At 35.1% G+C, this 24,749-nt stretch overlaps 1 protein-coding gene across 2 annotated transcripts in view; it reads right to left on the bottom strand.

The window, feature by feature from the left end:
• Window positions 1–24,749, bottom strand: part of Mipep (mitochondrial intermediate peptidase) — a 168,128-nt gene that overhangs the window by 73,423 nt on the left and 69,956 nt on the right. For both annotated transcript variants that reach the window (XM_047554261.1, XM_047554262.1), the window contains exons 15-16: window positions 21,514–21,588; window positions 15,863–15,982 (exon numbers count right to left, since the gene is read on the bottom strand). In XM_047554261.1, coding sequence (XP_047410217.1) covers window positions 15,863–15,982; window positions 21,514–21,588 — 195 coding nt within the window. The remainder of the gene's footprint in view (window positions 1–15,862; window positions 15,983–21,513; window positions 21,589–24,749) is intronic.

The following is a 24,749-nucleotide window of genomic DNA, read 5'->3' as shown; positions in this document are numbered from 1 at the left end:
TTGGAATGTACATAATTAAAATGATCAGGGAAGCAAACGATGAGATGAAAGAGCAAATGCAGGCATTGAATGATCACACCAATCGACAGTTAAAAGAGCAAATTCAGGAAGCAAAAGATCATTTCAATAAAGAGTTAGAGACATTGAAAAAAAACCAAACAGAAATCCTTGAAATGAAGGAGACAATAAACCAAATTAAGAACTCCATAGAAAGCATAACCAATAGGATAGAACACCTGGAAGACAGAACCTCAGATATTGAAGACAAAATATTTAACCTTGAAAACAAAGTTGAACAAACAGAGAAGATGGTAAGAAATCATGAACAGAATCTCGAAGAACTATGGGATACCATGAAAAGGCCAAATTTAAGAATTATTGGGATTGAGGAAGGCTTAGAGAAACAAACCAAAGGAATGAACAACCTATTCAATGAAATAATTTCAGAAAATTTCCCAAATCTGAAGAATGAAATGGAAAATCAAGTTCAAGAGGCTTACAGGACTCCAAATACACAAAATTACAATAGACCCACACCAAGACACATTATAATGAAACTACCTAACACACAAAATAAAGACAGGATTTTAAAGACGGTGAGAGAAAAGAACCAAATTACATTCAGGGGGAAACCAATACGGATATCAGCAGATTTTTCAATCCAGACCCTAAGAGCTAGAAGGGCCTGGAACAACATTTTTCAAGCTCTGAAAGAAAATGGATGCCAACCAAGAATCTTATACCCAGCAAAACTTACCTTCAAATTTGACTATGAAATAAAATCATTCCATGATAAACAAAAGCTAAAAGAATATACAAAAAGAAAGCCAGCATTACAGAACATTCTCAGAAAATATTCCATGAGGAAGAGATGAAAAACAAAGAAGCAAATCAGCAAAGGGAGGAATTATCCTAAAGGAATTGTCAAATAAAGGAGGAACCAAGTCGTGTCAAAAAATAAATAAATAAATAAAATTTAAAAAATGAACCAAATGACCAGGAATACAAATCATATCTCAATAATAACCCTGAATGTTAATGACCTGAATTCATCAATCAAAAGACATAGACTGGCAGACTGGATCAAAAAGAAAGATCCAACAATATGTTGCCTGCAAGAGACTCACCTCATAGAAAGAGATACCCATAGACTAAAAGTGAAAGGATGGGAAAAACATACCATGCACATGGACTCAGCAAAAAAGTTGGAGTATCCATCCTCATTTCAGATAATGTGGACTTCAAGCCAATGTTAGTCAGAAGGGATAAAGAAGGACATTTCATACTGCTTAAGGGAAGCATAAATCAGCAAGATATAACAATCATAAACATCTATGCCCCAAACAGTGGCTCATCCATGTATGTCAAACAAACCCTTCTCAATTTCAGAAACCAAATACACCATAAAACAATAATACTAGGTGATTTTAATATGCCTCTCTCACCACTGGACAGATCTTCCAAACAAAAATTGAACAAAGAAACCATAGATCTCAAATAACACAATCAACAATTTAGAATTAACAGACATTTATAGAATATACCATCCAACCAAGAGCAAATACACTTTCTTCTCAGCAGCACATGGATCCTTCTCTAAAATAGACCATATATTATGCCACAAAGCTAATGTTAGCAAATACAAGAAGACAGAGACACTACCTTGTATTTTATCAGATCATAATGGATTGAAGCTAGAAATAAATGAAAGAGTAAAAAATAGAAACTATCTCAACACCTGGAGATTAAACAATATGCTATTATATGATGAATGGATAACAGAAGATATTAGGAAGGAAATTAAAAAATTCTTAGGGGTAAATGAGAACAAAGAAACATCATACTAAAATCTCTGGGACACTATGAAAGCAGTACTTAGAGGAAAATTGATTTCATGGAGCGCATTCAATAAAAGAAGTAAAACTCAACAAATAAACGACCTAACACTACGGCTCAAAGTCCTAGAAAAAGAAGAACAGACCAACACCAAAAGTAGTAGAAGACAGGAAATAGTTAAACTCAGAGCTGAAATCAACGAAATTGAAACAAAAGAAACAATACAAAAAATTGACAAAATAAATAGTTGGTTCTTTGAAAAAATAAACAAAATTGATAAATCGTTAGCCACACTAACAAAGAGAAGACGAGAGAAAACCCAAATTACTAAAATTCGGAATGAACAAGGAAATATCACAACAGACACGATTGAAATACAAAACATAATTAGAAGTTATTTTGAAAATCTATACTCCAACAAAATAGAAAATTTCAAAGACATCAACAGGTTTCTAGAGACATATGAAAGCCTAAACTGAACGAGGAGGACATACACAATTTAAATAGACCAATTTCAAGTAATGAAATAGAAGAAGTCATCAAAAGCCTACCAACAAAGAAAAGTCCAGGACCAGATGGGTTCTCAGCCGAGTTCTACAAAAACTTTAAAGAAGAGCTCATTCCAATATTTCTCAAAGTATTCCATAAAATAGAAGAGGAGGGAACCCTCCCAAACTCATTCTATGAAGCCAATATTACCCTGATACCTAAACCAGACAGAGACACATCGAGGAAAGAAAATTTCAGACCAATATCCTTAATGAATATCGACGCAAAAATTCTCAACAAAATTTTAGCAAATCGCATACAAAACATATTAAAAGATACTGCACCATGATCAAGTGGGTTTCATCCCAGGGATGCAAGGTTGGTTCAACATCAGGAAATCAATAAATGTCATTCACTATATTAACAGACTTAAAGTCAAGAATCACATGATTATTTCGATAGATGCAGAAAAAGCATTTGATAAAATACAGCATCCCTTCATGCTCAAAACACTAGAAAAAATAGGGATAGTGGGAACATTCCTTAACATTGTAAAGGTCATCTATGCTAAGCCCATGACTAATATCATTCTAAATGGTGAAAAACTGAAAGCATTCCCCCTAAAAAATGGAACAAGACAGGGATGCCCTCTTTCACCACTTCTATTCAATATTGTCCTTGAAACACTAGCCAGAGAAATTAGACAGACCAAAGAAATTAAAGGGATATGAATAGGAAAAGAAGAAATCAAACTATCCCTATTTGCTGATGATATGATTATATATTTAGAGGAACCCGGAAATTCCACCAGAAAACTTGTAGAACTCATAAGTGAATTCAGTAAAGTAGCGGGATATAAGATCAATGCACATAAATCTAATGCATTTTTATACATAAGTGATGAATCTTCAGAAAGAAAAATAAGGAAAATTACCCCATTCACAATAACATCGAAAAAAATAAAATACTTGGGAGTCAATCTCACAAAAGAGGTGAAAGACCTCTACAATGAGAACTACAGAACACTAAAGAAAGAAATTAAAGAGAACCTTAGAAGATTGAAAGATCTCCCATGTTCTTGGATAGGAAGAATTAAAATTGTCAAAATGGCCATACTACCAAAAGTGCTATACAGATTCAATGCAATTCCAATTAAAATCCCAATGACGTACCTTAAGAAATAGAGCAAGCAATTATGAAATTCATCTGAAAGAATAAGAAACCCAGAATAGCTAAAGCAATCCTTAGCAGAAAGAGTGAAGCAGGGGGTATTGCAATACCAGATCTTCAACTCTACTACAAAGCAATAGTAACAAAAACGGCATGGTATTGGTACCAAAATAGACAGGTAGATCAATGGTACAGAATAGAGGACATGGATACAAACCCAAATAAATACAATTTTCTCATACTAGACAAAGGGGCCAAAAATATGCAATGGAGAAAAGAGAGCCTCTTCAACAAATGGTGCTGGGAGAATTGGAAATCCATATGCAACAGAATGAAACTAAACCCCTATCTCTCACCATGCATGAAACTAAACTCAAAATGGATTAAGGACCTCGGAATCAGACCAGAGACCTTGCGTCTTATAGAAGAAAAAGTAGGTCCAGAGCTTCAACATGTCGGCTTAGGACCAGACTTCCTCAACAGGACTCCCATAGCACAAGAAATAAAAGCAAGAATCAATAACTGGGATAGATTCAAACTAAAAAGCTTTCTCTCAGCAAAGGAAACTATCAGCAATGCAAAGAAAGAGCCTACAGAATGGGAGAAAATCTTTGCCAATCATACTTCAGATAGAGCACTAATCTCCAGAATCTATAAAGAACTCAAAAAACTCTACACCAAGAATGCAAATAATCCCATCGACAAATGGGTTAAGGAAAGGAATAGACACTTCACAGAAGAAAATCTACAAGCAATCAACAAACATATGGAAAAATGTTCAACATCTCTAGTAATAAGAGAAATGCAAATCAAAACCACCCTAAGATTCCATCTCACCCCAATTAGAACGGTGATTATCAAGAATACAAGCAACAACAGGTGTTGGCGAGGATGTGGGTAGAAAGGTACACTCACACATTGCTGGTGGGGTTGCAAATTAGTGCAGCCACTCTGGAAAGCAGTGTGGAGATTCCTTAGAAAACTTGGAATGGAACCACCATTTGACCCAGCTATTCCACTCCTTGGCCTATACCCAAGGGACTTAAAATCAGCATACTATAGAGATACAGCCACATCAATGTTCATAGCTGCTCAATTCACCATAGCCAGATTGTGGAACCAACCTAGATGTCCTTCAACTGATGAATGGATAAAGAAACTGAGGTATATATATACAACAGAATATTACTCAGCCATAAAGAATGATAAAATTATGGCATTTGCAGGCAATTGGATGAAACTGGAGAATATCATGTTAAGTGAGATAAGCCAATCTCAAAAAACCAAAGGAGAAATGATATCGCTGATAAGTGGATGATGACACATAATGGGGGTGGGAGGGGATAGTGTTAGGGTTAGAGTTAGGGTTAGGGAGGGGGGCAAGAATGGAGGAAGGAAGGACTGTATAGAGGGAAAAGAGGAGTGGGAGGGGTTGGGGGGAAGGGAAAAAATAACAGAATGAATCAAACAACATTACCCTATGTAAATTTATGATTCCACAAATGGTATGCCTTTACTCCATGTACAGAGAAACAACATGTATCCCATTTGTTTACAATAAAAAAATAAATAAATAAAGATAGAATTTTAAAGGCTGTGAGAGAAAAGAATCAAATTACATTCAGGGGAAACCAATAAGAATATCAGCAGATTTTTTAATCCAGACCCTAAAAGCTAGAAGGGCCTAGAACAACATTTACCAATCCCTGAAAGAAAACAGACACCAACCAAGAATCTTACACCCAGGAAAACTTACTTTCAGATTTGATGATGAAATAAAATCCTTCCATGATAAACAAAAGCTAAAAGAATTTACAAAAAGAAAGCCAGCATTACAGAACATTCTCAGCAAAATATTCCATGAGGAAGAGATGAAAAACAATGATGCAAATCAGCAACGGGAGGAACTAGCCTAAAGAAATAGCCAAATAAAGGAGAAAACAAATCATGTCAAAAAACAAAAATGAGTGAAATAAGTGGGAATACAAATCATATCACAATAGTAACCTTGAATGTTAATGGTCTGAACTCATCAATCACAAGACATAGACTGGCAGATTGGATTAAAAAGAAAAATCTAAAAGTATGCTGCCTGCAAGAGACTCATCTCATAGAAAGAGACACCGACAGACTAAAGTTGAAAGGATGGGAAAAAACACCATGCACACGGACACAGCAAAAAAGCTGCAGTATCCATCCTCATTTCAGATAATGTGGACTTCAAGCCAAAACTAGTCAGAAGGGATAAAGAAGGACATTACATACTGCTTAAGGGAAGCATAAATCAGCAAGACATAACAATCATAAATATCTATGCCCCCAACATTGGCTCATCCATGTACGTCAAACAAATCCTTCTCAATTCCCGAAATCAAATAGACCACAACACAATAATAGTAGGCAATTTTAACACACCTCTCTCACCACTGGATACATCTTCCAAACAAAAACTGAATAAAGAAACCATAGATCTCAAATAACACAATCAACAATTTAGACTTAATGAATATATATAGAATATATCATCCAACAAAGAGCGAATACACTTTCTTCTCAGCAGCACATGGATCCTTCTCTAAAATAGACCATATTTTATGCCACAAAGCTACTGTTAGCAAATACAAGAAGATAGAGACACTACCTTGTATTCTATCAGATCATAATGGATTGAAATTAGAAATAAATGACAGAATAAAAAACAAAAACTTCTCCAACACCTGGAGATTAAATAATACACTATTATATGATGAATGGATAACAGAAGACATCAGGAGGGAAATAAAAAAATTCTTAGAAGTAAACGAGAACAAAGACACATCATATCAAAATCTCTGGGACACTATGAAAGCAGTATTTAGAGGAAGATTTATTTCATGGAGCACATTCAACAAAAGAAGAAAAAAATCAACAAATAAATGACTTAACACTACAGCTCAAAGCCCTAGAAAAAGAAGAGCAGGCGAACATCGAAAGTAGTAGAAGACAGGAAATAGTTAAAATCAGAGCTCAAATCAACAAAACTGAAACAAAAGAAACAATCGAAAAAAATTAACAAAACAAAGAGTTGGTTCTTTGAAAAAATAAACAAAATTGATAAACCCTTAGCCACACTAACAAAGAGAAAGAGGGAGAAAACTCAAATTACTAAAATTTGGAATGAACAAGGAAATATCATTACAGACACGAGTGAAATACAAAACATAATGAGAAGCTATTTCGAAAATCTATACTCCAACAAAATGTAAAACCTCGAAGACATCAACAAGTTTCTAGAGACATATGAATTACCTAAACTGAACCAGGAGGACATACACAACCTAAATAAATCAATTTCAAGCAATGAAATAGAAGAAGTCATCAAAAGCCTACCAAGAAAGAAAAATTCAGGACCAGATGGGTTCTTCTTAAAGAAGAGCTCATTCCAATACTCCTCAGTATTCCATGAAATAGAAGAGGAGGGAACCCTCCCAAACTCATTCTGTGAAGCCAATATCACCCTGATACCTAAACCAGACAGAGACATATCGAGGAAAGAAAATTTCAGACCAATATCCTTAATGAACATCGATGCAAAAATTCTCAACAAAATTTTAGCAAATTGCATACAAAAATATATTAAAAAGATAGTGCACCACGATCAAGTGGGTTTCATCCCAGGGATGCAAGGTTGGTTCAACATCAGGAAATCAATAAATGTCATTCACCATATCAACAGACTTAAAGTTAAGAATCACATGATTATTTCGATAGATGCAGAAAAAGCATTCGATAAAATACAGCAACCCTTCATGCTCAAAACACTAGAAAAAATAGGGATAGTGGGAACATTCCGTAACATTGTAAAGGCCATCTACGCTAAGTCCATGACCAATATCATTCTAAATGGTGAAAAACTGAAAGCATTCCCCCTAAAAACTGGAACAAGGCAAGAATGCCCTCTTTCACCACTTCTTTTCAATATCGTCCTTGAAACTCTAGCCAGAGAAATTAGACAAACCAAAGAAATTAAAGCGATATGAATAGGAAAAGAAGAACTCAAACTATCCCTGTTCGCTGATGACATGCTTATATATTTAGAGGAACCCGGAAATTCCTCCAGAAAACTTTTAGAACTCATAAGTGAATTCAGTAAAGTAGCAGGTTACAAGATCAATGCTCATAAATCCAGTGCATTTTTATACATAAGTGATGAATCTTCAGAAAGAGAAATTAGGAAAACTACCCCATTCACAATAACATCGAAAAAAATAAATACTTGGGAGTCAATCTCACAAAAGAGGTGAAAGACCTCTACAATGAGAACTACAGAACACTAAAGAAAGAAATTAAAGAAAACCTCAGAAGATGGAAAGATCTCCCATGTTCTTGGATAGGAAGAATTAATATTTTCAAAATGGTTATACTACCTAAAGTACTATATAGATTCAATGCAATTCCAATTAAAATCCCAATGATGTACCTTACAGAAATAGAGCAAGCAATTATGAAATTCATCTGGAAGAATCAAAAACCCAGAATAGCTAAAGCAATCCTTAGCAGAAAGAGTGAAGCAGGGGGTATTGCAATACCAGATCTTCAACTCTACTACAAAGCAATAGTAACAAAAACGGCATGGTATTGGTACCAAAATAGAAAGGTAGATCAATGGTACAGAATAGAGGACATGGATACAAACCCAAATAAATACAATTTTCTCATACTAGACAAAGGGGCCAAAAATATGCAATGGAGAAAAGAGAGCCTCTTCAACAAATGGTGCTGGGAGAATTGGAAATCCATATGCAACAGAATGAAACTAAACCCCTATCTCTCACCCTGCACAAAACTCAACTCAAAATGGATCAAGGACCTCGGAATCAGACCAGAGACACTTCATCTTATAGAAGAAAAAGTAGGTCCAGAGCTTCAACGTGTAGGCTTAGGATCAGACTTCTTTAACAGGACTCCCATAGCACAAGAAATAAAAGCAAGAATCAACAACTGGGATAGATTCAAACTAAAAAGCTTTCTCTCAGCAAAGGAAACTATCAGCAATGTGAAGAGAGAGCCTACGGAGTGGGAGAATATCTTTGCCACTCATGCTTCAGATAGAGCACTAATTTCCAGAATATATAAAGAACTCAGAAAACACTATACCAAGAATGCAAATAATTCCATCGACAAATGGGCTAAGAAAATGAACAGACACTTCACAGAAGAAGATCTACAAGCAATCAACATATATATGAAAAAATGTTCAACATCTAGTAATAAGAGAAATGCAAATCAAAACCACCCTAAGATTCCATCTCACCCCAATCAGAATGGCGATTATCAAGAATACAAGCAACAACAGGTGTTGGCGAGGATGTGGGGAAAAAGGAACACTCACACATTGCTGGTGGGGTTGCAAATTACTGCAACCACTCTGGAAAGCAGTGGAGATTTCTCAGAAAACTTGGAATGGAACCACCATTTGACCCAGCTATTCCACTCCTTGGCCTATACCCAAAGGACTTAAAATCAGCATACTTCAGAGATATAGCCACATCAATGTTCATAGCTGCTCAATTCACAATAGCCAGATTGTGGAACCAACCTAGATGTCCTTCAATTGAAGAATGGATAATGAAACTGTGGCATATATATACAATGGAATATTACTCAGCCATAAAGAATAATGTAATTATGGCATTTGCAGGCAAATGGATGAAATTGGAGAATATGCTAAGCGAGATAAGCCAATCTCAAAAAGCCAAAGGACAAATTATCTCACTGATAAGAAGAGGATGACACATAATGGGAGGTGGGAGGGGGGAAGAATGGAGGAAGGAAGGACTGTATAGAGGGAAAAGAGGAGTGGGAGGGGTTGGGGGAAGGGAAAAATAACAGAATGAATCAAACAACATTACCCTATGTAAATTTATGATTACACAAATGGTATGCCTTTACTCCATGTACAGAGAAACAACATGTATCCCATTTGTTTATGCAAAAAAAACTAAAAAAAATTAAATTTGTCTATATTTTATACAGTGATTTATCACTCACATAAACATTGATAAATTGCTGACACAATAAGGCTATTATTTCTTTGTAGAGTAACATCCATTATTTAATATGGAACAATGGTGGAACTATATCATTATCTGTTAGAGGAATATAAAGGCAGTTTTCCAAAACATGACCCACACAGGGCAAGTGCCTAGAAATAACCCAGGAAGACATATATGGTTAGCAAGTGGGGACAGAGCATCAGGGACTCACAGTGCTCATTAGTATGCTATGGGTTCTGGAAGGTCCTGCAGGAGAGAAGCTGGCTTAATGTTGTTTAAACCAACATTTTCCAAAGATAATTGACAGGACACTTTATTCACAAGATAAGTCATCAATGCACTTCAGAAATGCTAATGAGACATATATAAAATCTCTAATAGCTTAGACCAACTTACGTACATACATAGAATATGTGCAGACTCTATAAACATTATGAATAATCTCTAGGTTGTTGTTTAAATCCTATTTTCATTTCCTTACTGTTTAAGTGAGTGGAATACAATTATTCACGGGAAAGAAACAGTTTCTGGTAATAAGTTTATGGGTGAGCGCAATAAAGTCCTCTTCTATCCTACATGAGTATGACAGGCTTGCCACCATTCTACCTCCGCCAGTGCTCCACGCAGCATGCCACCCTCAGTCTCACGGACTCTGCCTTCTGCACCATCCAAGTCCTTTCTAACCTTCCTTTTCCACAGTTGCTATGCTAGCTCGAACCACCGTCAGCTTTGTCAAGGCATACAACACCCAACAGGTCTTCCCAAATCCACTCTTCACCCGATACACTACAGCCCAAACCAGCTTTTAATACTGAGAAACATTTCCTATGTACCAAGAATGTATTTCTATCAACAAAGTAGAATGACAAAGTCACCAACCACATATATCCTCCAATCAGTTTAAAAAATAAAATATTGCCAAGACTTCTCTGGGTCCATCCCTCAGCCAGAGGTATGCACTATCTGAATTCTGTGCTTATTATTCTCTCATATCTATGACAATGGACTGCCTAACTTTGCAATATTTTGAACTTTATATAAATGTATTACTTTGATTCCTATGAAATTCACTTACTTTTTCTTTGCCTTGTGCCTGTTAGGTTCATCATCTATGTTCCTTGATTTCTACTACTGTATAGTATTCTACTTGATGAAGATGCCACAAATAATTTCTCCATTTTCTTGCTGATGATCTTTTGGGTTCTTCCTCCTTTCTTCCTCCCCCCACCCAACATCTGACTCCCTTTATTTATTTATTCATTTATTCATTTATTTAGTATTACGGATTAACCCAGGGACTCTTTACCACCAAGTTACATAATCAGCCCTTTCTTTTTTTTTATTTTGAGACAGGGTCTTGCTAAGTTGCTTAGGGTCTCGCTAAGTTGCCAAGGCTGACATGTGATTCTCTTGCCTCAGCCTCCCAAATCACTGGGATTATGGGCCTACACCACTGTGCCTGTCCTCTCCCTTTTTGTGAAAAAACTATTTACAAACTCTTATAAACCTTCCTATTTTTAACACATGGTACAGAAAGTACATCTGACAGAAAAAGTATGTCACATATGTAAATAGGAGTTTAACTGCTGGACCATAGACTATGTCCATATTCAATGTAAAAAGATAATGTCAAATTGTTGTCCAAAATGGTTGTACCAATTTGCACCTGAACCTGCAGTGTGTAAGACTTCCTGTGACTCAATATCCTTGCCAACATTTAGTTACTTACAACTACTTTATTTTTTGTCAAACTGGCAAGAATAAAATTATATCATAATATGGTTTGTAATCAATACTCCTTAATTAATACTGAGATGATTTTGTATGATTTATTGTGTGTCCAAATTGTTTGCCCAAAGTATTTTAAAAATACTCTTTACCAAGATGGCAAATGAAAATTTTAATAATAAAAAATATGGAAAAAATATGTGCTGTATACGTGGTGAAATATCTACTTCCACTCTGTAGCTTTTAAAAATATTTTTGATGACAGATTTTCATATTTTAATATTATATTTAACTTTTATTTTTAAATTTCAACATAGTTAAATTGGACAGTTATTTGCTTTATGCTTAGTGCCTTTTAAATTATATACAAGATATTTTGAGTAGAAAAAAATACTATCTTAAAGAAATTCTTTCACATTGTTTTGTAGAAATTTAAAACTTTACTTCCTATGTTTGAGTCTTTAACTATTTTACTTTTTATGTTGAATGTGAGACAGATACCCAGTTTTCATGTTTTCCATATGTACTTGCAATTTCTATAGCACTATTTTAAAAAACTGGGGGGTGGGGGTGTTGATAATCCTCCTTTGCCCACGGATCCAAGTTGTCAACCCAGGTTATTATCAAGAATGGAAAATGTGCTGAGTCTGTTTTTGGGCTCTTGCTTCTGTTCCACTATGTATCCTCACAGCAGTGTTATCCTGTCTGAATTCCTACAGCTGTCATTGGTTTTTATTGCTGTTGCTTCTTTATAGTATGTATGTTTGTACTTATTTATTTTTGCAGTGCTGGGGATGGAACTGAGGGACTTGCACATGCTTGGGAAGTGCTCTCCCACTGAGCTATACCCCAGCCTCTGTAACTATTTGAATCCCAAGTGGGCAAGTTTTAGTAACTTGTGATTGTTCTTCAAAATCGTCCTGGCCACTGCTCTTCTGTATAAAATTATATAAAATTAGCCTGTTAGGTTCAAAGAAACATATAGAGAATAGCATATTAAATGTTTAGATTATTTGGAGAAAATGTGACATCTTTTTAAGGATTAAATTTTGCTATCCACAAATATGTAGTTTTTTGTTTATTTATAATTATAAAAATAGTTCAAGTAAGGTTTTTATCATTTTCTACAGAAAGACAATATACTTTTTAAAAAAGATTATTTTGGTAGATACTTGATACTTTTTGTTGCCTTAACAGTCCTTAAATTTTTTTTTCAATTTGTCTGTCATAGGTAGAGATGGAATTAACTTTAACATATTAATGACTTATGCAGAAAACTTGCTAACTTCTCTAATTTTAACAACTTACCTGTAGATACTTTTTGTTTTATTTGCAGAAAATCAATCATCTGCAAATAATGACAGTTTTGTTTCTTCCTTTCTAATTCTTCCATATTTTGTTTTCCTAGTCTTTTACCCTGATGAATGTTGCATTTAGGAATTCCAATATACAGCCTGGCTTTATTCTTTATTTTTAGGGAAATGTTTGTTACAGGTTTGATGAATGAATTGACAAATGAGGAAATGTAAAAGTTTCTAAGTAGGAAGAGTACAATATCTGTGCAAATCTAAAGCAACTGTCAGACATTAAAATACATATATGTGTGTTTGTGTGTGTGTATATATATATGAATGAGATACAGAAGGATCATTAAGTTTGATGTCAGCCTCAGCAACTTAGTGAGACCTTATCTCCAAATGAAAAAATAAAAAGAGCTGGGAATGTAACTCAGTGGTAAAGCACCCCTGGGTTTAATCCCCAATACCAAATAAAATAAAAAAGAAAAAGATCCCCCAAAATACAAAACACAAACTTTAAAATAATGTCTTCTCTAAACACAGGAGTTCTTAAAACAATGTATACAAAGATACTACTGAATGTGAATGTGAGAAATAATCCCAGTGAAGAGATAAATCTTTTTATTTTCTCAAAAGGAATAGGATAAGAAGAGTGAACTTCTTATCATCCTTCCTTTTAAGTTAAAAATGACTTATGGATCATTGGTTCGGAATATGATTGCCAGTGTCGCTTCATTCTTAATATATTAAATGATCGCACAGAAGAAACTTAGATGATAAAGGAAGTTTGGTTCCTATTATAAAAATAGGCTTAGCTATATATATCATAAAACTTAAGAATAGTACCCCATAAATATGTACAATTTTTATGCTTTATGCTATTGGTTTTAAATAAAAAGGAGTTTAATTGAAATTTTTTTAAATGACAAGATGAAGACATGAAGTTCTGCAGCTCTGGAAAATGTTATAGTTTGTATGTGAGGTGTCCCCCAAAAGCTCACATGTGAGACAGTGTGAGAAGATTCAGAAGGGAAATGATTAGGTTGTGAGAACCTTAAACTACTCAGTAAACTAATTTCTGATGGGATTAACTGAGTGGTAAGTGGAGGCAGGAGGGTTGTGGCTGGAGGAGATGGTCATTGGGGGTGTGGCTGGGGTATATATTTGTATCTGACAAGTGAAGTCTCTCTGCTTCCTGAGCATCATGTGATCCTCTTGCCTCTGCCACACTATTCTGCCATGATGTCCTGCTTCACCTCAAGTCCCAGGGAATCGAGCCTACTATCTATGACTGATTCCTCTGAAACTGTGAGCCCTCAAATGTTTCCTCCTCTACAGTTGTTCTTGGTCGGTTCCTTTAGTCACAGCAGCAAAAAAGCTGACTAAAACAGAATACCTCCCAGATCTCTCTTCTTTTTGGTCTTCCCACAACTTTACTATTTATTGCTAATATTTTAACCACATGGAGTTTAACTCACATTGATATTTTAAATAAGCAAAGTGGAATATAGGTTGTGAGCAAAAACATACAAGCCCAAAAGTCCATAAATCAGTAAGTATTTTGTACAGGAAAAAGCTAGCAGAATCAAGGCAATTCTTATATAATGTATTCCATGGGTGAATTGTTATATTATTTTTGTCACTACAATTTTTCAATAATACAGATAATCAAGAGTTCAATAGTTTGCAGGACTAAAACAATAAATTACATGTAAGATCAACAATAGGTAGTTAGGAATAGAGTACAGTTTGGTGGTAGAGTTCATGCTTTAACATTTGCAAGGCACTGGTTTTGATCCCTAGCATCATTAGAAAAAGAAAAAAAAAAGATATTAAGAGCTGGACACAGTGATATAAGCCCATAATTCCAGTAACTGAAGAGGCTAAAGCAGGAGTTCACAAGTTCGAGGCCAGTCTCTCAGAAACTTAGCAAGACCCTGTCTCAAAATAAAAATAAAAAAGACTGGGGATATAGCTCAGTGGTAAAGTACCACTGAATTCAATACCCAGAATATAAAAAAGAAAGAAGTTATTTAGTATGACTAGTATTCTACATTTAGAGATGATTAAGCTTCTAATAAGAAACTATTGATAAAGAATATTATACAGATAAAATGTCCCATTACTTGTCTGGTAAATTCCCATGCATGTTTGAGTATTAGGAATTGACAATTCACTGGACAATTCCAGTTTAGTGATTAACTGAACCTCAGAACAACATATTCTAGTATCTAATTCTACAACAAATAAAGCCAGTTGACATTCCTTTTGCATTTTAAAGTTTATAGAGTACTTTTAAATTAGCTATTAGACTAACTAAGTCAGAAGAAGATAAACCAGACTACTGGTAGCCATCACATTACCTAGTCAGAGAAACCTTCCTAAAAACGCAAAGAACTCAGAGAAGAACAGAGCTGACAAATGGAAAAAGAAACATTTCCAACAAGTTTAGCTAGAACCAGATACACTCCTGAATCTTCCAGTTACAAGATTCAATAAACTCACTCCTCTGCTTAAGCCAATGATTTGCGTTTCTATTGCTTGCAACTGAGACAGTCCTGGATAATGTAAGACTCAGGCACACAACTAACTACACCAGCCAATCTTCTTTGTAACATATCAAGTTTCCCTACAAGAACCTTGGCTTAATAAAACAATTCTGAAGTTGGCTTTAAATTCCAACATAATTATTTATTATCTAAATGATCCTAGACAAGACCATGTGCATGTGCCTCAGAATGAATACCAAATATGGGAATACTACCTAATACAAGGGTTGGTTTGAGAGTTAAGTTGTAGATCTTTTCCCAAAGAAATTAGGTAGAATCTAACATATAGCACTCAATAAAAGGTAACAATATCTAACTCTCTATCCTGATAGAGCACCCACTGAGAGGATAAAAAGTATCCATTATAATCCCTGGTACAATATAAGGTACTCAATAAATGTTAATTTTCTTGCAATCAATTAATGATTGATAATCATGTTCATCTTTATATCACTGTTTTTCTCATTATCAATGAAATAAAATAAAATGAAGGGTATAGACTAACTTCAATGGCCTTTTTAACACCAACATTCCCCCCAAATGAGGAAAGACACCACCAGAGGAAGAACAATAAAGACATGTAAATGGATGTATAGAGATTAAATGACAGGGATGGATGAGAAATGATCCATCCCATGAGAAACATCAACATGAATGCAGGGATTTCAAGTCTTCCAAGGGGGAAGGTGATCACAGCCTACAGAAACACCAGCAGAGTCATTCAATAGCACACAAGGGATCAAAATGCTGGACTCACGGTATTTGGAACATAGGGTAAGCCGTAAAATTTCTCCTGTGCTTCCTTAAGGATGTCTGTGGTTGGCTTCCTCAGGGGATGTTCCCCATGGTAGATCTGATCCAGAGTGGCATAAAAGACCTAGACAGATAAAAATATCTATTAGTTTTGGTAGTCCATCCTCATATTTAAGATGGGATTGACTAAAAGACACATAAAGGAAAGGAAATTACAGACCAATCAATATTCCTGATGAACTTAGATGCAAAAATAATAAAATATTAGCAAATTGTGTTCAACATATTAAGATTATATATCATGACTAAGTTGATTTTCTTTCAGAGATGCAAGGATGGTTTCATAGGCAAATCAATGAATGTAATTCATCACGTAAATAGAATTAAGAACAAAAATCACTTAGTCATCTCAATAGATGCAGAGAAAGCCTTCAAGAATTCAGTACCCATTCCGGATAAAAAGACTCATAAAACCAGGGATAGAAATAACCTACCTTAATATCATAAAGGCTATATATGAAAAGCCCAAAGCCAACCTCATAGTAAACAGAGAAAAACTGAAAGCATTTCCTTTAAAATCTGAACAAGATAAGGAAGACTACTACTGCTATTTAATACAGTGCTAGAAATTCTGATCAGAGTAATAAGGCAAGAGATGAAAATAAAAGAGATAAAAATAGGAAAGGAAAAAGTCAAATAATCACTGCTTGCAGTATGATCCTATATGTAGAAGATCCAAAAAAAAAAAAATTTACCAAAAGACTTCTAATAAACAAAAATTTGGCAAAGTAGCAGGTTACAAAATCAACATACAAAAATCAATAGCTTTTCTATACACCAACAATAAATCTGCTGAAAAAGAATCAAGAAAAAAATTCCATTCACAATAGCCTAAAACTGAAACAAGCAAACAAACAAAAACCAACCTAGGAATAAATCTAACAAAGCAGGTGAAAGACCTCTACAAAGAAATCTATAGAACACTGAAGAAAGAAACTGAAGAAGACAAAAGAAAATGGAAAGACAAGAGAATTAACATTGTTGATAGAGAATTAACATTGTTAAAACTGCTGTACTATCAAAAAAATATATAGATTCAATAAAATCCCCATCAAAATACCAATGACACTCTCATGTTCATGGACAGGCAGAATTAATGTTGTTAAAATTACTATACTATCAAAAACAATATATAGATTCAATGCAATCCCCATCAAAATACCAGTGACATTCTTCAAGGAACTAGAAAAAACAGTCCTAAAATTCATTTGAAAGAATAAAAGACCCAGAATAGTCAAAGTAATCCTAAGCCAACAAAGCAATGCTGGAGGCATCACAATACCCGACTAAATTATACTACAGAGAAATAGTAACAAAAACTGCATGCACTGGCATAAAAACAGACACAGAATGATAGTACAGAATAAGAGACACAGAGACAAACCCACACATCTATGGTCATCTGATCCTTGACAAAGGTGCCAAAAACATACATTAGAGAAAAGATAGTCACATTTTGATGGTGCTGGGAAATACGGTTACCCATGGTATAAGAATGAAACTAGACCCTTATCTCTCACCCTGCACAAAAATCAACTCAAAATGAATCAAAAACACAGGAATTAGATCAGAAGCTATGCAACTCCTAAAAGAAAATGTAGGGTTAACATTCCAGCTATAGGCACAAGCAATGACTTTTTCAATAGGCCCCCTAAAGCTCAGGAAATAATGCCAAGAGTTAATAAATGGTACAGTAACAAATTTAAAAGCTTCTGCACAGCAAAGGAAAGAATTAAGAATGTGAAGAAAGAACACATAGACTAGGAGAAAATCTTTGCTAGCTATTCTTCTGACAGAGGATTAATATCTACAATATATAAAACTCAAAAAACTTAACACCACGAAAATTAATTACCCAAATAATGAATGGGTAAATAATTAAACAAACACATCTCAAAAGAAGAAATACAAACAGCCAACAAATATATGAAAAATGTTCAACATCATTAGCAATTAGGGAAATGAAAATCAAGACTACACTGAAATTTCATTTCATACCAGTCACTAAGAATGCAAATAATAATAAATGCTGAAGAGAATATGGAGAAAAGGAACACTTTTTACACTGTTGGTGAGAGTATAAATTAGTACAACCATGATGGAAATCAGTATGGAGGTGCCTAAAAAGACTAGGAATAGAACCACCAAATGACCCAGCTATACAGCTCCTTGGTATTTATCCTAAAGATTTAAAGTCATCATACTACAGTGAAACGTGTATACCCATGTTTATAGCAGCATAATTCACAATAGTCACACTATGAAACCAGTATAGGTGTCCATTAATGCATAAACGGTTTTAAAAAATGTGGTATACATACACAATGGAGTTTCATTAAGCCATAAAGAAAAATGAAATTATGCAATTTGCAGGAAAATGGATGGAACTAGAGAACATTATGTTAAGTGAAATAAGCTAAACTCAGAAGGTCAAGGGTCATATGTTTTCTCTCATATGCAGAGGCTGGAGAGGAAAAAAGAAAAGAAAGGGAAGTGGGGGTGGAATCTCATGAAAACCAAAGGAAAGGGTCCAGGGGATGAGAGGTAGGGAGGGAGGGGTGAAGTGCTGGGGAGTGATACTGGTCAAATTATATTGTTATATCGTGTGCATGTACAAATATATAACAATGAGTCCCATCATTATGTATAACTATAATATATCAATAAAAAATGTGAAAAATAAAAAAAAAAAGATAGAGCCAACCAAAGATGTCACAAAAAGTACGAGAATAATAAGTATAAACCATAGTTGAAAATGTTCACAAATATATACGTATATGATTTGAGATGCACTCTGTACCACAGTTATGACCATGTCAAAGATTAAAAGAAATGCTCTTATCCTTTCCATGATTAAGGATATTAAAAAAATTTGAAACTTATCCACAGGCACCCTTTATGTAAAATGTAGAAAGTTAAATTTGTGGTCACAAAACTGAAACTTTGTCAATATATATGAAGTCAGATATATGAAGAAAAAGAAAGAAAAAGAGTGACAATTTGTGACACCCTAGATCTAACAAATTCTGTTTGGTTTCTTTCTAAAGTCCAGATCAATCTCAAAGAGGAGAAGTGAAATGATCAGAACCTTAGTTTTGTGACTGGAAATGAAGGAACATTAAGTAGGTGGGGTGAAGGTGGTAGACATAGCCATCTAGCACCTGGTGAGTACAGGTATTATAAAGAATCCTGATGCAGCTGTTGGAATCTGGAGTGAGGATCACAGGAGACTGCACCCCTGGTATCAGAAGTATGAAGGAAACAGCTGCCATGTGGGGCAATCCTGGCTCAATGTAGGACCAGGAGAATAGGATCATTCACCTCTGTATAGAGGACATAGGTCACTGAAACTTAATAGGAGAATAAAACATCACAGAAAATCTGAATATGAACTCTGTTTACAAAGTTCGGAAAACTAAATTTTGCATGGAAAAAACCAAAGTAAAGATAAAGGGTGTTTTTGCTGCCAACATTTCACTTCAATATTAACATGGTACGGAATTTACCTGATACAAGAAAGGCGAAAATGCTTTATTTAAAGGAAAAACTTTGACATGCAATTATGCCTCTGATATGTATCTTTCTGATTCAGAAGTGGAATTTGCAGAGAATGTGCAGCTGTTGACTTGAAAGAACTGAGGATTAGTCTGGATAAAAGAAAAAATTTAAATGACCTCTAGCTTCTGGCTTCATCTAGATATAGAATTATGGTTCTAAATTATAAAGCCAAGTTTAAACCTTCCCTAGAAAAATATAGACATTTCCTAAATATAAATATTGCTTTCCTCTAACTGGTAATCTAAACATATAGCTAAAAACAGCTCTTTCAATTCTATATTCTATAATGAGTAACAATGAATAAAAATAATTAAAGAAGCCAACATTACTCATCTATGTCTTGCCTATACTCTGAGTAAATTATTAGGAATTAAAACTTAATTCTAACCTGAACTGAGGTGGTTTTCTGCCTCAATCTATAAACAACTCATAATGTAAGAGTTTCATTTCTTCAGTTATGCCTTTAACAAATGATATAAACACAGAATACCTTTTTCAACTTTATAGTTCAAACTCAGCAAAATAAATGTGAATTATTTCATGCTGATTTGCTGATAAGCCAAATAATTCTAAAAACATCAGTCAATCACCCACCAAGCAGCCTATGCATCCTAAAACCAAGAACCTTAGAGCCATGGGAAAATAAAGAGCCTATTTTTAAAATAATGCATGATTTTTAAAAATTCACAATTTTTAAAACACTGTGTATTCTCCTTTAGAAAGGTGATTTGCTTCCTTTCCATCCTTGTTTGTCTCCACATTATAAGCATAATGTGAAAACTAGATATAAGCATCTCCACTGGCAAGAATTTCCCTCTCTTTCTCTGTCTCTGGCTTTCTTTTTGGAGAGTGGGAGAAAGGAAAGATTGTTTTTTTCATCTTAAAGGAAAATCATTAGAACAACTATTCAAAAAGAAAGCCATAACACAGAATTCTAAAAGGCAGGTCTCCTAATATAAATACCAGCAAATCATAAGGCTTTTGCCAAGTAATATTAATTAATTTTTTAAAATAATTTAAAAATCCTTTTTAATTATATTGACAAGTATGGACACTGAATACTCTCAGTCAAATATAAATTCATGGCTTTGTCTACTGCATTTATATATATATATATATATATATATATACACACATATACAAAATATATATGTATGTATGTATGTATGTGTGTGTGTGTATGTGTGTGTGTGTGTGTGTGTGTGTATATATATATATATATATATATGTATGCTTTATTTTTCTGTAGTGCTAGGGATCCAACCCAGGGCCTTGTGTATGCTCTACCATTTGTGCAAGTCCTTTACTACTGAGCTACACCCATGGCCCTGAAATATATATTTTAAGGTACAACAAAAACAGAGCTCACTCATTACTTTCTAGCACTAAATTTTATAAAACTACAAAACAAATAGTTGTTTCACTCTTAAACAGGCAAGTAGATCATTATAAAGTTAATATTGTGTAAGATGAAAGATGAGGGTTTAGGCTATGTTGACACAACTCTCAAGATCTCATGAAAAGAATAAGAACTCCGTAATCAATCTCAGTAGTAACAAATATCTAAACATCTAGTATCATGCAGACCTGGCATCCACATGGTACATAAAATTTTTCTTGTCTTCATCCAGGAACCTGGAAAGTTAGTTTTGAATATTATCTAAAAGTAACAATTACAGTTTAAATTTCCCATCTAAAACCACCAATTTTAGAAAAAGATACCAAATTAGTAAGAATATATATGACTGGGTTTCAGTCCTAACTTAGCTATTGAAATGTCTGATTTAGAAGTTATGTAGCTCTTCTAGGCTTTGATTTTCAAGCTAAAAATGGAAAATAACCTTATGTAACATCTACCTTGTAAGGACAGTGTGAGGATTGAAGAGTCAATTTTGGCCAAGTTCTTTGAACTCAGATGAAAGATGTTTTAGAAGCATAATTATTATAATAAATATGTAGCACTGGCAAGAATTTAAAGTTCTATATTTATAGGGGATAATGACTCTGGAAAACTTTGGAACAAAGTTGCATACACACCTGAAGTTGCATATCAGCAGCAGCACAAACTTTCTTAGATTCACAGAGCCGAGACACCATATTTTTTGGCAATGGCTTAATAAAATAAAAGAAGATACATGTAAGTAAACTGCTTGACAAGTTATTGTATTATGTATACTTTTGAGTCAGTAAAGTTTAAAAATAACATTGAATCAAAAAATGAATAACAGAATCTCATTATAGTTTTCAAATAACTTTTAAATATTTCAGATGATGACACAGATGAAGACATTCCATTTAATTTCAACTGTCAAATAAGGGTTTGCACATGAAAAAGCAGGATTATAGGGAGCAACAATATTGGCACAGATCTTTACAATCTATTTAAAACCCCAAGGGGATACTTTTTCTGTTCCTTTGTTTCCAATGAGTGTCTGTTCAAGTGCTCTCTTGACTCTTAAGTGCACAGAATAACTGACTATTGGACTAAAAGATTAAAATGTCAAGAAATAATGATAATCCACGACAATCCATGGTGCCAGCAGTATTAAAGTTGACTTGATATCCTGACAAATTGGCATGATAACGAATTGCGGAATCTTATTTTTCCAACCTGAAGGAATTATAGAACTTGGACATTCAGTACAAAACTTAGAGTTTTCTCTGTGATACTAATTAGGCCTAATCCTGTAACATAAACATCCTCTTGGAAATAACCTAATAATGCAGCTGAATAAGTACTTACTCAATCTTTAAAATCATTAATATTGATGCTTATTGAAGCAACCACTTTATACAACTCTATTTACAATCTATTGTAAATTAAGTAAATACAATTCTATTTTAAATTTAAGTTAATAGCCCCTATGGTGGCAGGTGACTCAGCAGTCTAGTTAGTTGTCCAGTCTATATTATTGGCCTGTGAATGAGAATGTAGACTCACATTGTGGACTGGGAACCAGTCATTGCCATCTCTATGCCTGGGGCTCACAACAGGGCCTAGCACACAGCAGCCACTCAGTAAAGGTTGGCTGAAGGAATGGATGACTACAAGAATCACTGTTAGTGATTCACTTCTAAAGTTAAAGACTACTTAGGGTCTGATGGTGGCTCAGACCAAATCTTCATCCTTTTCTGTTCTCATTCCGTTTGGCTATAAGAAAAGCAAACCAGGAAGAAAAAATGATTTTAGAGTTAAGACAAAAACTGAAAGAAGTTATGTAGTATAAACTGTGGTACAGGTCAAAGGCCTGGGGCTTTCTGACACCAAAAGTACCTACATGATATGAAAGAAAAATTTTCTCAATGAGAATTTTTTAAAGTCAAGATTTAATTAAGTCACACCTGCCAACTGCTTGTAGCAAAACATTGGTTCTTTAAACCTTACTTTATCTGACAGCTTATGTTGACAGGATTCATGCTACACCTAGGAGATGTTTCATGTTTTACGAAGTTTTAACAGTTTTATTTTCATAACACAAGTATACGTGAAAGGATGACAGTTTCTCATTTAACTAACAGCCATAAAGATCACTATTAGCACTACTATATTAGGCATGAGGGACCAAAAATGATGAACAATAGAGAGGGTACCTGCCCAAGAGCTTCTTGGCCAGCTTCTCCACATAAGCACCTATTTCAATTCCTGACCACAATGAGTGCTGAGAAGGTAAAATGGTGTACGATAGTATGAGAGATGTGACCTTAAAAGGCTCAACTGAGGAAATGACAGAAGTAAAACACTGCAAAATGAATAGGGTTAACTGGATAAGAGAAGGATGGTGGGGGAGAGAGAGAAGCATTCCAAGCAGAAGAAATAACAACAGACCCAAAAGGAAGAAATGAGGAAGAAGGCGGAGAAGAGCCCAGAGAATGAAAGAGAGAGCCCAGATGGAGCAGTTCAGCATCCCCCAGGCAAGCCAACCAAGAAGCCAGGGCTCCACCCTCAGGCATCACTGCATGGGAAACCACTGGGGAATTTTAAGTAAAGATTTCATGGGGTCAATTTTGTGTTCTAAAATTCCTCTGGCTGCAAAGTAGATAGGGACCAGGATGAAGGCAGAAGTGGATCAGGAAAACCCCTTAGCAGATGATACTTGGTATCCTGTGAGAACATCTATACTGATGCAGAAGCTTGGTTCCCACGAGCTGAAGAGGAGCAATGGGGAGAGACAGAAGGTGAACACAGACCACCTGACCTGTTTTTGGAAGTGACTGAGAAGTGCACAGTGAGGGAGAGAAGCAGCAGCAGTGGGAAGGTTGGGGAGAGAAGGAAAAATTTGTTTAGGGTTAGGAAATGCTTAAGCTGGTTCGAGAAAAAGTTCAAGATGTAGAAAAGAGGAGACAATGAGAACATGAGGTGGGCGCCTAAGAAGGCAGGAAGGGAAGCAGTACAGATGTCAGGGGAAAGAATAGTTCAGCCAGAAGAGCAAGTGGGAGGAGACCCAGAAGGTCCCCCTGCAGGTGGAACTCTCCTTGAGCCCAGAGAGGAAGTGGCTGGAGGGAGTGGGAGTCCAAAGGGTTAAAGAGATGAGGCAAAATTGTGCAAGATGTCACAGAGCAATACACTGCCACGACACCTCTTTGCACTGGGGTGTGCTTTGGCATTACTGAGCTGCCTGCTGAAGGCCCTGGTCAGGGAGGGGGCCACCAGAGGTGGGTGAAGAGAGGGAGAAGTAGAAAGGCCATGGAAAGGTGTCCTGCTGAGCAGGAGTATGGACCCAGGAGGGGAGAGCAGGCAGGACAGCTGCTTGGCCCACAGCTGCACTCGGCCCTCCTGAAAGGCTCAGCTCTTTGCTCTGTAGACAATTACCGGAAATGCCAAGTCTTAGCTCACAAGCCAAACGCAACATTCCCCTTTCCGTTCTGAAGTAGCTCATTTATTTGGAAGCCAACATCCTCAAGGTTCAAACTTTATAGAAAGGGCAAACATTCCAGGACAAATTCAGTGAGGTTTCATCCCTTCCTTGCCAGGTTTGCAATAAAATAAAATACGTAAAGAAGAACACATACAAGCACAAGGACAACTAAAAACAGTTTGTCAAAAATTATGTTTTAAAAAAACCCACATGGGGTTAAATAAAATGTTACTGATTGAAGGGATATGGGGGCCTGTCTTGTATCTATAATTAGTTCAAAATGTAAAATATAAAAAACAAATAAGTCTAAAAGTTATGTGTCTAAGGTCTAGTATACATATTGTAGTACGTACAAAGAACATTTATCAAAAAATATTTTTAAATGGATAGAAGTGAAATCCTAGTACTCAGACAGAA

The sequence above is a fragment of the Sciurus carolinensis genome, chromosome 5, assembly GCF_902686445.1.
Source record: "Sciurus carolinensis chromosome 5, mSciCar1.2, whole genome shotgun sequence".
In the NCBI taxonomy this organism is placed as follows: Eukaryota; Metazoa; Chordata; class Mammalia; order Rodentia; family Sciuridae; genus Sciurus; species Sciurus carolinensis.
This window is presented reverse-complemented; position numbering and strand designations above follow the sequence as displayed.